The sequence below is a fragment of the Miniopterus schreibersii genome (assembly GCF_964146895.1).
Source record: "Miniopterus schreibersii genome assembly, chromosome: 7".
Lineage (NCBI taxonomy): Eukaryota > Metazoa > Chordata > Mammalia > Chiroptera > Miniopteridae > Miniopterus > Miniopterus schreibersii.
Window position 1 is genome coordinate 7,982,361 of NC_138108.1, and position 17,312 is coordinate 7,999,672.

Sequence of the window (17,312 nt, forward strand, 5' to 3'; positions counted from 1 at the left end):
ATCCTATACCCATATCTCTTTAAACCCATCTTCTCTCTTTCAACCCATCTCCTCTCTGATGCCATCAGCGCTGGTCAAGTCCCACGAATGGCCATCCTCCGCCAAATGCCGCTCTGTGCACCGCAGAGCTCCCCGCGTGCTGTTTCTCGATTGCCGGCCCTCCCGGGTCTCTGTGACTCACCACTGCTCCCCTTTCTCTGCACGCACTCCCCCGCCCACACGCTCTGCGAGTGCATGCCTGGTGTCCAAATTCACTCTTCTTTTTTTTTTTTTTAAATATATCTTTATTGATTTCAGAGAGAGGAAAGGAGAGGGAGAGAGAGAGAGAAACATCAATGAGAGAGTCATTGATCGAGCCCGCAACCCGGGCATGTGCCCTGACCAGGAATCGAACCCCGATCGCCTGGATCCCAGGTCGACACTCAACCGCTGAGCCATGCCCAGCCGGGCCAAATTTACTCTCTTCTAAGGACAGCCGTTATATTGGACTGAAGCCGCCCAGACTGCCTCTTTTTCACTTAATTACCTCCAAACACGGTCATACCCTGCAGTACTCAGAGTTAGGACATCAATCTATGGATTCGGGGGACACAACTCAGCCCTCAACGAAGGGTGACAGTCAGCGCCATCTCACGGCATTAGTGCGCGCTTCCTAATTGTTTATTAGCTCGGGCATTGAAGTCTGCAAAGGAACATGTAAGAAAAATTGGTAGAAGTCTGTAAAGAAGCAGGACCACGAAGATGAAAGAAGGCAGTTAAAAAGTAAAAATAAAAAGCCAAGATAGTAGGCCAAGGGAAGTAATTCCATTCCCCAGCCGCCGCCCGGGGCCAGGGGGAGGACAGGCCTGCAGGCGGGAGCGGGCGGGGAGCGGGCGGGAGCGGCTTGCAGTCCGCCCGGCTCGGGCCTCCCCGTGCCAGCCAGGAGCCACCTGCACTTCGAGGCATCGGTCCCTTGGCCGTGCTCACCGCCCCCCCCCCCCCGTCACCGTGATTGTCACACAGCTGGCATGCCCTCGGAGGTGAACACTTACTTTTGCTGTTTCAGGACCCATATGTGAACGCATTTTTCCGAGAGTGCCAGAAAAGAGAGAAAGATATGTCTCAGTCACCCACCTCGAGTTTCGTGCGCTCCTGCAAGGTAACGTGACAAGCAAGTGGTCTCTGTGGCCTTCGGGGGAGACAGGAGCAAAAGGGACCTTTGTAACTGTCACTGACTAGCAAACTAAGAGGTCACCATCGCTAGAGGTTTTTAAATGCCTGACCAGCTCAGAGAGTCAGTGATTGTCTTTCACAGTCCCTTCATAGGTTCTCTTTGTGGGCTAATAAACAAGCAAAGGGCGGTGTTTCAAAATAAACATGATTGGAAATTAAAACCGGTTGATTTTAAATCAGCGTTTTAAATTACCACCCTCGCACGTGACCCCCAAAGCCAGATGCAGGGGAGCTCCGGTGTTCATGCTCTCAGTGTAATCAGGCCCTTTTGTTTCCCTCGATTTGCAACAGAACTTACTGAATGTGGAAAAGATCCATGCGATCATGAGTTTTCTGCCTATAATCCTGAACCAGCTCTTCAAGGTTTTGGTCCAGAACGAAGAAGATGAAATAAGTACAACTGTGACCAGGTACCCATAACGCGACCTTAGAGATGCTCTCATCTGTGGTTACACAGGACTGTGTTGCAACCCAGCCACCTAGTTGCGTATGCTTGCCTTTCGTTGGAAAGTATATCTCAAATTTAAGTATTTCTCACCCTTGACGTCTTACCTTCTAATCATCTATTGTTATTAGGCTTCTTTCTTAACTTTTCTTTGTGACTTTTAATTAAGCTGCGTATTTTGAGATAATTATAGATCTGTGTGGGGTTTTAAGAAATAATGCAGAGAGATTCCCATGCTCCTTTTACCCAGTTTACCCCAAAGGCAACATCTTGCAAAACTGTCGAACATTAGCACTACCAGGACACTGACATTGACAGACTCGGGATACAGAACATTACATCAGAGCAGGGACCCCGCCTGTTGCCCTGCTATAGTCACAACTACTTTTCTCTCATTCCCACCCCCACTCCTTATCCCTGGTAACAAGTCATCTATTCTCCAGCTCTAAAATTTTGTAATTTTAAGAAAGAAATATGTATATGTGTATATATATATAATTCTTCATCTATATATTTATAAATATATAGATAGGTAGAGATAGATAGATAGATGATAGATAGATAGATAGATGATAGATAGATAGATAGATGATAGATAGATAGATAGATAGATAGATAGATAGATAGATAGATAGATAGATAGAACCATACAGTATGATAGTGTGTAACCTTTGGGGTATTTTTTTTCACTCAGAATCATTCTCAGGAGAGCCATCCAGGTTGCCACATCTATCCATAGTTCCTTTCTTTTTACTTCTGAGTAGTATTTCATACCACAATAGGTTTAACAGTTCATCTGCTGAATGAATCTGGATTGTTTCCAGTTTGGGGTAGATTTTGGGTAAACAAGTTCTCATTTCTCTGAGAGAAATACCCAGCGTCCTTGCTGGGTTGTACGAGAATTGCATGTAGAGTTTTTAAGAAAATGTTGAATTGTTTTCCACAGTGGCTGTACCACTTCACATTCCCAAGAGATCTTTTTCTTTTTGTAAAATATTCAATTTTTCTTCAACTATTCTCACTTTGAGTTTGTCTATACTACACATTCTCCCAACATTACTAATCTGTCTGGTGACTTTGGCAATCACAATTTCCTCTTCATAGAGATCCTGTTTTGAATTAATTATTGAATCATATATTGCTAAGGTTCTTTTATAAACAAAAAATTAGTCACAGCATTCTTGGGGAAAAGATTTCTCTTGGCATTGAAATGTTTGCAACACCTTCTGAACTTACGGGCATATTTTTAGCTTTTCTCAGAAGGAGAGTCTTTAGCCTTATTTTTAAAGTAGAGCCCGAAGCTCTGGGAAATTATGGTAACTCCAACAGTTCTACAACCAACCAGTTCTAGACCCAGATTAAAAGTCCTCAACTGCGTCTTCAATGGATGTTCTTTTCATCATGAGTATATGGGTCTGTGTTGACAAGAGTCCTACATATTTCAGCTGATAGATCTGTTGAAATTCTGAGATATTCCTAAATACTACAGCTCCACATGGAGTAACTAGAAGTGTTCGTGTGAAATTATCAGCCTGCACCACCACTGCTGTAGAAACACTACCCCAGCTAAGGAAGAAAAAAGACTCTGCATCTTAACCTAATCACTTTCTCCAAAAGCATGTACAGATAGTGCCTCTAGGTTGGAAGGGAAGCCCTGTTAAAAAGGCTTATAATTTATTCAAGGTTAAGTTTTAATCAGTTACTTAAAATGATCCCTTTTCCAGGAAGATAATGTAAGCAAACATGCAGACCATAATAACACATTCAACTCGGGCAAAAAAAAAGTCTCCAAGTGATTCTGCAGTCCTAGACATTACTTATATCTAGTGTTTAGAGATTTCAAGGTTGGAAATGGCTAACAGGTAATATAGATTATTAAATGCTCAGTATTGGGGCATAAGGGGGGCGAGGGAGAATCTGAAATTGGTTCATTCATTTTTTCAGTATCTAGTAAGTACCCAGTTTGCAGGCCCTCCCATGACAAACCAAATGGTGTTTTCCTGCCTTCCCCAGGAAGGCCACTGAACGTTTCTGTTTTTCCAGGGTGCTGACTGACATCGTCTCCAAGTGCCACGAGGAGCAGCTGGACCACTCCGTGCAGTCGTACATTAAGGTATGAAGTCACCACTTGGACAGTGGCCCTGTGCCCCTGTGCGTGCGGCCTGTCTCATTTCCTGTCTACGACAAGGGGAAGTGGTTTCTCTTTAGCTGGACGGTGCCCACCACCGTGATATCGAGCATTCCTCTTAGCTACTTGGAATTCCTTCTCTTTGCATTGATGGCCTAGATGTATTGTTTGAATGTCTAAATGTATAAATAACATGTACATGTGCCAGTGAATATTCATATGGGGTTAAAAAGCAAAAGAGTTTGAGCTAGAAGAGAAAATTATTGTCCTCTAGAAATCAACATTACACTAAAAGAAATTCCTGTGTAAATGTAAGGAAGTTTCCTGTTGGTTTGCTGAATGCTCTGTGTTTCTTTTGTAGTGTTTTCTTAGCTTTTCTTGTTGTTTTCTCAGGCGGTATTTCATTTTCCCAGTTACTGTGTAGTTGTGCCTGCTTCTGGTATGTTAAGCCCCTTACCCTCCGGCATGAACCACGAGCCCATTCCATCAACTCTGCACGCTTCTTCCAGTGCCCTTCGTCAAGTCTATCTTCTCATTTCCAGTTCGCCTGTGAAGCAATGCCCATGAACTTGCCATGATGTTTGCACCTTATAGATCCTGTCTGAATGTCATCTTCTTGAATGGAAAAAAAAAGAACCCATTCAGAGATAAATAAGAGTAGCGTAGTTCACTTTATGTTGCATAGAGACCTATATTTCTATTTTTTCTATGCATAGGTGAAATCTTTTTGAGACATAGACCTTTTTAGTTAAAAGAATTTATTTCACCAGTACATGTGGATAGACATATACCCATATATTTTAGATGTCTAGAAAAGTTACTAGAAAAGAATTTGGGGTTTGTGCTAGAATCTTGTTTGGTTTTGTTTGTTTAAAAAAAAAAAAAAAGTTCCTGTAAAAGGAAAAAAACTCGAAATTTCATTCTGGAGTGAACTCCTCTGAGATACCAATCAGTGAGAAATTTTATTACAATTTTATATCAATTTATTTTCTACCTGCCAGAAATGTTAGATGTTTTCCCAGATACCTAAGTGTAAGTGTGCGCCCGTCCTTAAAATAGCTCATATGCCAACAATTGTTAGTTATTTCACAGTCATTTCCCTCTGCTCTAATTTTACTCAATAAGATCTACATTTTATTTGCAGAAAGCCAAATTCTCCTATAAATGCCTTTTTAGTTTGCTCTCTGTTTAAGATAGAGTCTTTGCTTCCTTTTATAGGGCATTGATGAATTTATATTCAACAGAACCATCTTCAGCACTTTCACTCTGTCAATGCTTACCTCAGTTTCATTTCACTCTCCAAAGGGGCTGACACCAAAAAAAAAAATCTCCAGTCCACATTACTCAAAATCCTCTCCATTTCAAATAAGTATTGTGTCCCTTGTACCAATGGAATCATTGAAAATGACCTTAAGAACCCACTGGTGTTGAGACATTTTTGTGACAGTCAAGTCTGGATCTTACAAGAACCTTAAACTTAGCTCTCAGACTCCGTATGTGACACTCTTGGAGAAGTATATTGGAAATGCATCCTGGGAAGGCCTTTATTTTTAGCCAGGGTGAAGTATCCTGATGAGATCATTAGATTTTGCATATAGGAGACTGCTTACTTAGCTTGCTCTGAATGGGTTTAAATCCAGAAATACACCTATGTGGAATTTCAAACTGATAACAATTCCTAAAGATGTTTCATAACACATTTTGATAAATCTAAAACAAATACAGCCCAACACATATAAGCAACTGGAATCTTATTCTGGAAAGAGCAATAAACTAGCAAGTGGGAACCTAGATTCTAGTCAAGGTTAAATAGTTAACTTTAGCAGTCACTTTTCTCCTCTGTGAAGTGAGATGGGATGGACCAGCTGACCATCCAACTCTATGATTCTGTGATGGAGCTCCTATTGCAGTACATGGTTGACACTCTGACCTTGACCAAGGAGTCTGATTTTTTTTTTTACCCTTGGTGGGAAAAGTTATTATTTGACATGTAGGTAGATATTAAGCCCCAGAACTAGGAGTGTAATGAAAACTGATGGTCTGGTACCTATATAGGCGTTGATGTCCTTGAGAGATGTGATATTCAATGAAACTGATATTTATTCAGAAGCAAACCAAACACCATTTCAAGTTCAGTGGTGCTAAATGCTGCTAACTCATCCATCTACGGTATCCAAAGCACACATTTACACCATGTCTCTTTCAAAAATGTATGTCTAAAGTTAATCTAATGAAATGCCATGGTTTACAGAAATTTGTGGCACTGACTTGTTATAGCCAAAATTTTAAAATAATATTTCAGAGCTAGTTGTAATGACCTTGGGCCTAAATAACTGTGCATGATATTAGGTAGTTATGACATTACCCTCACATGAGTCATAATCCATGGGGGTGGAGGTGGAATCATATTACTCTTGGTTTTAGCTGGTTTCATACATCTCTTAGCTTTGTCTTTCTCCTCTGGGATAAACTTGGAGAAGTCAGGCCCCATCATGGCACTTAACTGGCGATGAGCTATGAAGTTCAAACAAGTAACTACAGATCCGAATGTGGATGGGCCTCTGCTTTGAGTTTCTTGCCTGCCTTCCCTCTAGATTATAATGAAGTCTGAATGGTGAATATCCTGAAGAAATGACCTCCCTTGAGGCAAACCCAACTCATAAGTAAAATATCATAATTCAGTAAAAAGCATTTTATATTTGAAATATACGTGCAAAAATTGATGCTGATATCCTTAAATAGATGAAAGAATACTGAAAACTAAAACCATTACATGCACTCCATGGTGCATGCCTAAACCAATCTTTTGAGAACTAAAAAAGTGAGCAGCATGTTATCTTACTAATGGCGAATGTCCATGACCCTTGGGCAGCTGTGTCTAAGCATGAGGTGGTAGACCCTGGGCACGTGGGGAGCTCACCTACTGGCCTCTGTACGGCATCTGCTTCCCCACTTGGCTCTTTGAGTGGGTGCTCTACCCTTTCAGGATGAAGAAATGCTACCATGCTACCTGTTACCAGTGGAAGGAAGGAGAAGGGGAAATGTGTCCTAAGTAGGTGGGTCAAAGCCCTCCGTGTTTCCTTGAACCTGCTAAATTGTTCCCTGAATCTTTCTTTTGATTTCTATAAAAAGAGTTTCAAGGAGACCTTGGGTGAGCCAGGTCTACCTGTGCAAAGCCCTAAATAGGAACAGGTGCGCACCACTCTTCCCATTGGGCCTTCATTGATTTCATGACAAAATCTGGCATGAGCAGATAATTTTCAGTTATGAGTCATTCATGGAACATAATTTTTGAAGCTTTGGTTTCTTAAAACATTTTACTTATTTCACCTTTTGGATTTTCTTCAGTTCGTGTTCAAGACCAGGGCATACAAGGAGAGAACGATGCATGAGGAACTGGCTAAAAATGTGACTGGTCTTTTGAAATCAAATGACTCAACAACAATTAAGCATGTCTTGAAGGTAAGGAATTTAAAGACAATTCTTTCATTGTTAGTATGAAGTTTACTCTCACCCCCAGAAGATGATAAGATCCACTGATTTTTCACAGATCATTTCTCTTGTAGTTTCTAGCATAAGCTTCATATTGAAACTGTAGCAAATAAAAGTATTAAGCAAGAGAGGTCTATGTCAACAGAACAGATCACCTGAAGAAGTAGAATGGACCTAAGTTAAGTCCTTTGACCTAAGGACAGAGTGTTTATGAAGAGTTCTCTAAAACACTAAAAAATTATTCTAAGTGTAGCAAAACTCAAGTTTGCTGGGTTTATTAGGCACAGTAAGAGAAAATATACCAACAAAAAGATTAATGATATGTTAATGGACATATGGACAGCAGAGAGGAAGCCAAGAAACAGCTACTCTTTGACTCCAGAAAGTTGAAACACATAAAGAAGAAATGGTAAAAAGTTTATGAAAAGACAACTCTAAATTATCATAGAAGAGTGAACTTAGTCCCCAGCTTAATTAATTATCTATCATGACTTGACAGATGGATAACTGATTAGTAAGTAGCTAGGAAGACAAGGCAGGATCAATGAGAATCAACATGAGTTCACTAAAATCAAATTGTTCTGATTCAAGCAATTTGTTTAAATTGCTCTTATGAGAGATTTATTTAGTTCATTCAATGACCATGTTTTTAGTGCCTCCCATGTGGCAGGCACCATCCTTAGCACTTGACATGCACCAAAGAATAAAAGTTCCCAGCCCTTGGGGAGTTTACATTCTACTGGGAAATAAAAACAATAAACTACAGACACAATAACAAAGTTAATTAATTGTATGTTAGAAACTGAGCAGTAGTACAAGAAAAGAAAATGCCAAGCAGGTCAGAGGAGTTGGGAGCACTGGGGTGCAGGGTGACGTTTGCAGTTTTGAAAAGAATGGTCAGGATAGAGCTCACAGAGAAGGTAGAACCTGAGCAAAAAAAAATATAAAGGAGGTGAGGGCGCTTATGTGGATGCTTAGAGAAGAACATTAAATGTAGAGGGGAGACCTGTATAAAGCCCTAAGGCAGCAACGTGCCTGGATGACCCTGAAGGATGACTCATGGGCTTCCTCCAGGGCCTACTTAGCCTCACTCCTGAGCTTACCCTTCACAGGGAAAATCTTTATGTCTGAGTACAACCCCAGAACCAAGGGGGGAGCAGTTTGCCATGGAAGAGGGACCAGTTTGTAGACAACACTTGGAAGTGCAGGCTGGACAGTCACACGTGTACCAAGTCACATGCAAGACAGAGACTTGGGTGACAAGAGGGGATAGGCCAGGGTTCTTTTCTCCCCAGGTCCTCACATTCTGGTACCACATTCCAAGTTGTTACGGAGTGTATTTGTCAAGGTAGGATGATCAAACTTTGTTTAGCATGACTTCAAACTTTTAGATATTTGGACATCTGGCTTCCATTTTCAATCTTGCCTCTAGCCCTGGAAATGCTAGGGGTGGGCCTGCTAGGATATATTTTAATATAGGAAGTTTTTAGTTTTGTTTAGATAAGTGAAACAAATAGAACCCCATGAATAAATATTTCATAAGACTACTCTTTAATTAGCCATGCCACGTAAACTGGTATCTTGTTTTAAATATTCTTCAAGGTGACAGAGAAACTGCAATGTCTGCCATTTACTTTTACTCTTAGGACTTTGATAAAGGTCATCCTAACACAATGGAGACCATACTGTTGCTCTGATGCATTTACTTTCAAAAAATACATTTTAAAATAAAGATTTCATGCCTGGCTGGCGTGGCTCAGTGTTTGAGCGTTGACCCGTGAACCAGGAGGTCACAGTTCGATTCCCGTCAGGGCACATGCCCGGGCTGTGGGCTCGATCCCCATTGGGGGGCATGCAGGAGGCAGCCGATCAATGACTCTCTCGTCATGATGTTTCCATCTCTCTTTCCCTCTTCCTTCCACTCCCTAAAATCAATTTTAAAAAGATAAAGATTTTATAATATTACAAGTTGTAAAGAATAAAATTGTCATTATTTAACCTAGGAGAACAAATTTTTTACTGCCTTTTCTTTTCCTAACAGCATTCCTGGTTCTTCTTTGCAATTATCCTGAAATCAATGGCACAGCACTTGATTGACACAAATAAAATTCAGGTAAGATCATAGGTAATAAAGCGCTACCCAATAATTATGCTAAAGAGCATGCTGTCACTAGTTCCATTTGCATTTATTTAGTAAATCTTGGCAATATGTGCTCATTGCTTTTTAAGTGGGAGAAGTGACTGGGGGTCGCATTATCCTCTGGGGTTTTTATTTCTGCGCCCTACAAGGCTGGGTGCTCAGAATTGTAGAAAACTATGGCTCAGTCTAACAGTGATTTTTGTGTTTCTATCTTTAGTGGAAATGTGAGTTTAATGTTAAAGCCAACTTGTCAAGACGAATGAGTCTTACGTATCTCACGCAAAAGGGCTGTGTAGAGACTGGGATGGGAAACCTTGGCTGCCTAGAACATTCCCCTCATGTGCAGGAGTTCAGGCAGTGGGAGTGGGTTCTTGGGCCTAAGGGTGGTCTTTAGGGACCCATGGGGTTTTACTGGATGTATCACATGTAATCTCACAGCCAAGCCATTTTGCATTTTGTGGCAAAAATCTCAACTCAAGTCCCACTGGCACCCCTTGTGGCAAATGCTGAGACCATGCAGTTAAGACGCTTTGAGTAAGGTCTGAGAGCCTAACATAAAATACATGGCGATTAGAGCTGATGATGAAGGTGGCTAAGAAAATAACTTAAATGTTCTTATAAATAAATAAGGTGACAGATGTGTTAATTAACTAGATGAGGGGAATTCTTTCACACTGTGCATATGTTTCAAAATATCCTGATCTACACTTTAAATATCTTACAATTTTTTATGTCAGTTATACCTCAGTATAGCTGAAATAAAATTTTTAAAAAGATTAGCTATAACTTACTACTTATGAGAGGACATTTCAAGCCTGTATTTGTACTCATTCAGTTATTCACTCATTGATTTCTTATATTGATTATTGAGGGATTTCTAGTTTTAAAAAATGAAAGTAATTGATTTTTAACTAAATTGAGAACTATGTGTCAAGGAAAATCTAGAATAATATTTATTAAACCATTAACAGCTTTTACTTCCTAAAAAGGAATGGAGGGGAATTAAGATGTGAGAGGTAATATAGTCAATAATATAATGACTATGTATGATACCAGAGTACTAGACTTATTGGGGGGATCACCTCATAATTTATATGAATGTCTAACCACTACACTGTACACCTGAAACTAATATAGTATTTTATGTCAACTGTAATTGAAATAAAAGAAGATGTGAGGAGCCCTAGAAAATGTTACATTGCTTTAATAGTTTTCAATTAATATATGTTATGATTTACTTTTTTAATGAAAACATGAAAATTTTATTGGCCAAAATAGAAGGAAATATTAAATGAAAATGATGGAAATCATGACCTTGATATTAAAGGGGCTTCTATTTTATTATCGCATTCAAGTTTTCAAAAGGACTCTTTATTTCACAATATGTAAAATGAAGTAAGTCTTCCAGTTTCTTTTTTCAGGCTTCATATTTCACATGCCACATTATAAAGAAACGGTCCATTCTTTTCTTAGCTTCCTAGGGCTCAAAGATTTCCTGAATCTTACCAAAATGAATTGGACAACCTTGTCATGGTCCTAGCTGATCACATGATTTGGAAATACAAAGATGCCCTTGAAGAAACAAGAAGGGCCAACCACAGCATCGCCAGGTTTCTCAAGGTACAATCACGAGGTCACAGTTCCCTTCAGGCCCCAAGCTAAGGGACGCGAGATATTCTCCATGCTAATCGATTTGGGCCTTCATTTAAGATGAGCAGTCACATCTACCACTGTTCCATGGACACCTTTATCTATCTTTCTTGCTTGAAATACCTTTTAGGTGTTATTTTTCCCAAGTCGGAGTCTCAGATCAGAGACCAAGGTTAGGTAAGACTATCCATTTGAGTGTGGTCAAATCATAGTACTTTTAAATATTTTTGAAGAAAAAAATAAAATTTTTGAAGGAGAAGCTACACTGAGGCAATATTATTACTCAGGCTTTTCTGCCCTTGAAACGATGTCTGGATTGACTGTAGTTGTAACTTGGATGTCAAATAGCCACTTTAGGGGAACTTGGGGGAAATTTAGCATTTTTGTTATATTACCTCCAAGCTCTTTTTTCACTTGATAAAAATATTATGCACTAATTATGTAAGAGGAAAATTAGCACTTAAAGTATTGAGCCACGACTGACTACACCAGATATGTATGGAAATTAGTTATATTTCTTTGGTTTATAGCCATTCATATTGAATTGAGAAGAAAAAATTGCAAAGTCAAATAAAAGCTAATGCAGAATCATGGTTTATCATCTATATCGCGCTCAACTAAAAAGATAATGTTCTTTTTCTATTTCTTCTTTTGTCCGACTGTGGACTATTGTAAACTTGATGAAGCCGCTTATCTTGTTTCTTTATGGTAGACACCAGAACACACTGGGAAAGTGTGAGAATTTATAAATAAATATTAATAATATCAGTTCTGAGGCTATGGAGGTAGATGGAAAATTAACCTGAGTTGTCTTTGATGAGTTTTAATAGTTTTAATTCAGTCTAATTTCTCTTTTAATATCTTAACACTAATTCAGATTATATACTATATTTGTTCTCATCTTGAATTTATTTTTTCTTCAGTGTTTGCCTCTCGTTTTTGCTTTTTTTCTTACTTCTAGAAAGAGAAATAGATGGTCAGGGGGAAGGGAATAAAGGAGAGGAAAACTTACTTTAGTTTTCTACTACATTTCAAGACCTACGGGAATAAAGTTTATGACTGTGCTGGTAGTTCATTTGAAGTGCTTTATAGAAGAGGAAATTTTGAAATGTAACTGCAACACCATAGTTATGCCAAGATGGTTTCCAAGAATGGAGAAAGCAGTGTATCTGGTGTGGGCATATAAAAATATCCTGGGTTTGAATGTGCCAAAGCCTGCTATAAATTATTTTCTAGTCTTGTATAAAGTTAATATAAATTATTTTAAAACAAAAGCAGTGGCCCTAGAGCTTCTGCACCTGGGGTTAAGAAGATGCTGGGAAGGACCAGACACAGGGGACCCGTGACAGGAGAGACACACCTGATGCCTGACTGCAGGAGTTCTCTGTACAGGAAGAAGGCTGATTCCACTCATCTTGTGCCTTAGCAGTGACCCCCTCCCTCCTCACTGCCCCTTAGAAACAGGGTGACAGGGTCAGCATATAGATGTTTCAATCTCGAGAAGCCTCAAGTGGGTTTTCCTAGATCACCATCGTCTCCAGTTATGGGGGCTGGAGTTTGGCCTCCTTCACAAGCTCACAGCCTGCTCTGTAGAGTATCCCCAGGAGCCCCTGGAAGGTGGTGCTTGCCCCTGCTCTGGTTTGGTGACAGGATCACCACCCCCTTCTCCATCGAGTCAAAGGGCCCTTGCATCTTCACCAAAGACATCCCCAAGGTCCCTTTTCTCCTGCTCTTTCTTGAGAAGTTTCTAGAGCTCACAGTTGTACTGGAGGGTCTTCCTCTCTGTGCAAGGTGAGATCCAAGCCTCTCTCAGCAGGAAGGAGACAGCAGAGGTCCTCTGGGGAGAGAGCCCCATGCGGGGGATATTCCGAGGGTGACCACGTGGGGACTTCCTCCTACAGACGGAGAGCCTGGAAGGATCTGACACACCCGCTGGGGGCCTGCACAGTGCAGGGGACCCTAAAGGCCCTCATCCCCTTGTGACTCTGCTGAACCTGTGATTATGCTCTGGTGTCCACCTCTCCCACTCTTCTTCTGGGAGAAGAAAGGAGTCATGGAAAGAACTTAAATTCACATTGAAAATGAAGCTATAGATGAGGCAATATACTATTATGGAATGAATACATACATTAAAAACTCCAAAGGAAAAAGGGAAAAAGAGAAAGGAAAAACAAAATAGCTCTGTTTATGCGCAGGCCTATTTCACTGGGAGACTTTGCACTCGTATACCACATATAGCAACATTTTATGTCCAGTCCTTCTGAGAAAAGAGATTTGTGAGTAACATTGAGGAGAAATCCTAAAAATGCAAAACCATTGCACTGGACCATCCTAGATCTTTTGGACAATTCAGAAGCATTCCTTCCTGAGTGGTGCAGCAGTGAGAAACTTTCCCAAGCAGTTTTACACACAAGTGAATGGATAGAATGAAACACACACAATGATGACCCCCATAAATACAGGGTGGGGCAAAAGTCGGTTTATAGCCGTGAATCGGAAAGCACAGTTTATTTTGTATGATTATTTATTAATAATTGTATTCTTTTCCATACAAGCAACTGTAAACCTTCTTTTGCCCCAGCCTGTGTGGTCCACGCCTCCTACTTCGTACTTTGCCACTGCGGTCGTTGGCCACGGTGGCTTGGTCACTGGTTGCAGGGCCATCGGTGTTCGGAGAAAGAGTGGGTGCTGTGCCAGCCTGGAATGCTTGCCCGTCTCCTGCCAGCCTAGCTGCTGTTTAACACGCTCATCACAGTTAAGAGGGTTTGACAACACAGGACACAGTGGGCAGCTGCCCGAGAGAAGCCTCGGCTCTCTCCCCTTCGCTCTTCGAATTCAAGCGGCCTCAGCCGAAAGCAAAGCCGCTCTGCTGAAGGAGGCCAGTGAGATTTTAGGTTTTCCTGACCCATCTCTGCCACCCCCGTTCCTTCCCAGAGCTGGACAGCAGGAATGAAATTGCTAAAGAAACAATAATAAAATGTAACTAACTGTTTAAAAAACAGACAAGTAAATGCTAAAATTTTCCATATTAAAGGGAAAAGGCTCGACTATTTCATTGCAAAACTCCAAGTGCTGTTGTATAAAATTGATTAATATGGGTCTGTAACTTTCTGATGTGTGTACTACATCTAACATTTTTAACTAGTTGTCATGTGTGGACAAAGGCTTAAACATAATGTAGAGATTTTTAAAACACTTACGATACAACACATTTAATTAAATGTTATTTTATTCCAATACGTTTCATTATCTTTTCCAAAATCTTTAATGATCCTTAGAGTAGAAATGTCTGACTTTGAAATTGTGTCTTTCCAGCGTTGCTTTACCTTTATGGACCGGGGCTTCGTGTTCAAGATCGTTAACAACTACATCAGCATGTTCTCCTCCGGTGAACTCAAGGTAAGGCCCAAGTGCGGGCGTGACTGCTCTCTCAGCTACGGCGTTATAAATAAGTAAAGTGGTCTCTGTCCATGTCTGCCTAAAACATCAACTTTCCATTCTCTGCATCAAAAAAATCATGTCTGTACCAACGAGAGGCAGTCTTTTAAATGGCTCATCTGCTGAGTAAGTCTCCCAAGTCCTTCCTTAATGGGGAGCAAAGGAGAGTGGAGTGAAAGCGTTTACATTTCTCTTCTATGTCCTGTGGGGGTGAAGGAGGGGTGCCTTTCAGCTGCAGTCTTTACAGAACACTTTGCTCAGGACTGTGTTGCTTTTAGTCCCACTCCCTGGAGATTCTTCAGTCTTGGGCAAAATGGACAATTGGTCACCCCACCTAAACAGGGGCCACACGTTGGGAGACAGGAAGGGAACAGTGCTCTAGAGAGGAGTGGTTCTCAAAGTATGGTTCCTAGGCCAGTGTGATAGCATCACCTCAGAACTCAAGTCTGTGTTGTATCAAGACTTCAGGTGATTTTTATGCACACTCAAGTCTGAAGACCACTGAGCCACAGTATGGCATATGCTAAAGAGAAATACGCCTGTTAACGGGCCAGGCCATGAAAGTTGTATCAGTGAAGGTTGGTTGGGTTGCAAGCAACAGAAGCTTACTCCAGTCTGAGTAAAAGGAAATTTACTAGAAGGATATTGGGAGTAAATAGCATCAGTGTAAAGAGCTAGAGAACTAGACTTGGAAAAGAGCTAGAGCCCAAGAAGAATTGCCCAGGAGGAAGCATTTGTCCAAGGTTTACTGCTTCTTAAATGATAGCATTCTGCTTAAGATCTGCATTCCAGAAAGGAAGTGTGGTCAGCCTGCTCTGGGTCACATGCCTGCCTCTTAGGAGGAAAGACGGGGCACATGAATGGTTACTCATTAACCTTCACCTATTGGGGAGGAGGTTAGCCCTGAAGGAGAAATTATCTAGATATTGGGAAATAATAACCAAAGTATAAAGGACAAAAATAAATAATGCTCATCTTACAGCCTCTCGTGTCATGCTTCGGAGCCTGAACATTACTTTTTTTTGGCAGTTTTGATCAAGAGAGTTACATAATTACAGATCATTTGGTTTTGAGCATCCAATTCTCTCTATAAATAATTTTTGAAAAACTGTTCTTTATTAGTGCTCTAATTATGCATGAAATTTGCAGAATGTCCATTTAGATATAATTCCAGTAGACCTAAATTAGATAGTCTTTCAAAGACCAAACGTTCTCAATGAAGAATAATTAACATATAATTTAACTGTGCTCTTCTTTGCCTCCATGTACAAAGGATTAAGTTAAATATTATCTGTAAATTGCAGTATTTTACATTATTGACTAAAGTTGCAACAAAATATAATTCTAAAATATCCAAGCAAATGGAGTATATTTTTTGTTAGCTGATATTAGCAAATATAATGCACACGATCTGAGTCTTAAAAATTGATTGCTTACCTTACATGAGAGTGAAAACAGTATAGTTATGAACATGCTGATAATTCCCTCTTATGTGGTGGTTCTTAGCTCAGGTATGACAGTCGTCTTAGACCATGTCTGGACTCCGTTTGTCACTGTGCTGTTCAAAACATTATTGAAAAGACAGACCTGTTTGCAAGAGCAGGGAAGAGGTAGAATTAATAATGTGTCCTGAGAACAAACGTCATCCGGAGAGAGATTCACTTTCCCTTTTTATTGTCTTCCTTAGCTCCGTGGGTCGTAGGAGTTGACTGTAGTGATCTGTTCTAGGGTGTGAGTGTGGTTGTAGAGCTGTGTGCATTTGGTGAGGTACTATTTTTCGCAAAATAAACATGTTATGATATAAGCTTAAAGAAGAGGGGGGGAAATGACTCAGTAAGGTAGGTTACAAATGAGATGACTGCCTGAGGAGGCCTTGACCAATCTCCCCACACAGGAGGGCGGGCTGCATTTACCCCTACAGAGGGACAGAATTCTTTAAACTTAACAATTAGCAGGTGGTCACACAAAAGTAACTGCATCTTTTTAGGTGCTAGAGTCCAGTGCAGAACCTTTGTTTTTATTAGTTTTCTTGGTGTGTAAATACTAGTCACCCGGCTTGTCTCTTTTTCAGACCTTATGCCAGTATAAATTTGATTTTCTTCAAGAAGTGTGTCAGCATGAGCACTTCATCCCTCTGTGCCTCCCCATAAGATCGGCAAACATTCCAGGTAATCATTCCCAGAGTTTTCTTCAGCCCCTACAAAGCGAACACTTTAATCTGTTTGTTTGTTCATTGTTTTCCTGTTTCCTCAATCTTGGTTTTGCTTGAAGTTGTCGAATGGGCATTAGGCCAAGATAATCAGATTAAAATGCAAAAGAAATTGTTGGCCTGTGGTAATGAATACAGCTCTATAATTCTCAATGTTTCTCTGTTTCCTTTTGCATTAAAGAGAAGGCCAACGGCAAAATTATAAAATTGGTGATTCTTTTTAATGAAACAAACAAGGCATTTGTCTTGAGAAAAATAAAGCTTTATCGAAGCAACTCACATTTTAGGACAATATATTTTAATTTTTTAGTATACATTACACATAGTTAATGAATATAGTGTGTATCTGAGTGTGGATATATCTGAACTTGTTGTTTATTTATATTAAATCCAGATCCTTTGACACCTTCAGAATCAACTCAAGAGTTACATGCATCAGGTAAATAGTGAAATGTTATATGATATCACCTAAGCGTCAATGACCACATCATAGTCCAGTACCATTGATGAGTATAGATACTACCGACTTCAAGTTTCTAGGTGCTAATAAATAGCCATATATTTAATACCATATAGTCAAAATAAGCAAATATTGTCT

General features: G+C 40.2%; 1 protein-coding gene across 2 annotated transcripts in view; it reads left to right on the plus strand.

Annotated features, from left to right (window-relative positions):
- DOCK10 (dedicator of cytokinesis 10) overlaps window positions 1-17,312 on the plus strand; it is a 203,411-nt gene that overhangs the window by 150,304 nt on the left and 35,795 nt on the right. For both annotated transcript variants that reach the window (XM_081143278.1, XM_081143279.1), the window contains exons 23-31: window positions 1,046-1,138; window positions 1,504-1,622; window positions 3,701-3,770; window positions 7,134-7,247; window positions 9,319-9,390; window positions 10,891-11,037; window positions 14,383-14,466; window positions 16,577-16,673; window positions 17,109-17,153. In XM_081143278.1, coding sequence (XP_080999404.1) covers window positions 1,046-1,138; window positions 1,504-1,622; window positions 3,701-3,770; window positions 7,134-7,247; window positions 9,319-9,390; window positions 10,891-11,037; window positions 14,383-14,466; window positions 16,577-16,673; window positions 17,109-17,153 — 841 coding nt within the window. The remainder of the gene's footprint in view (window positions 1-1,045; window positions 1,139-1,503; window positions 1,623-3,700; window positions 3,771-7,133; window positions 7,248-9,318; window positions 9,391-10,890; window positions 11,038-14,382; window positions 14,467-16,576; window positions 16,674-17,108; window positions 17,154-17,312) is intronic.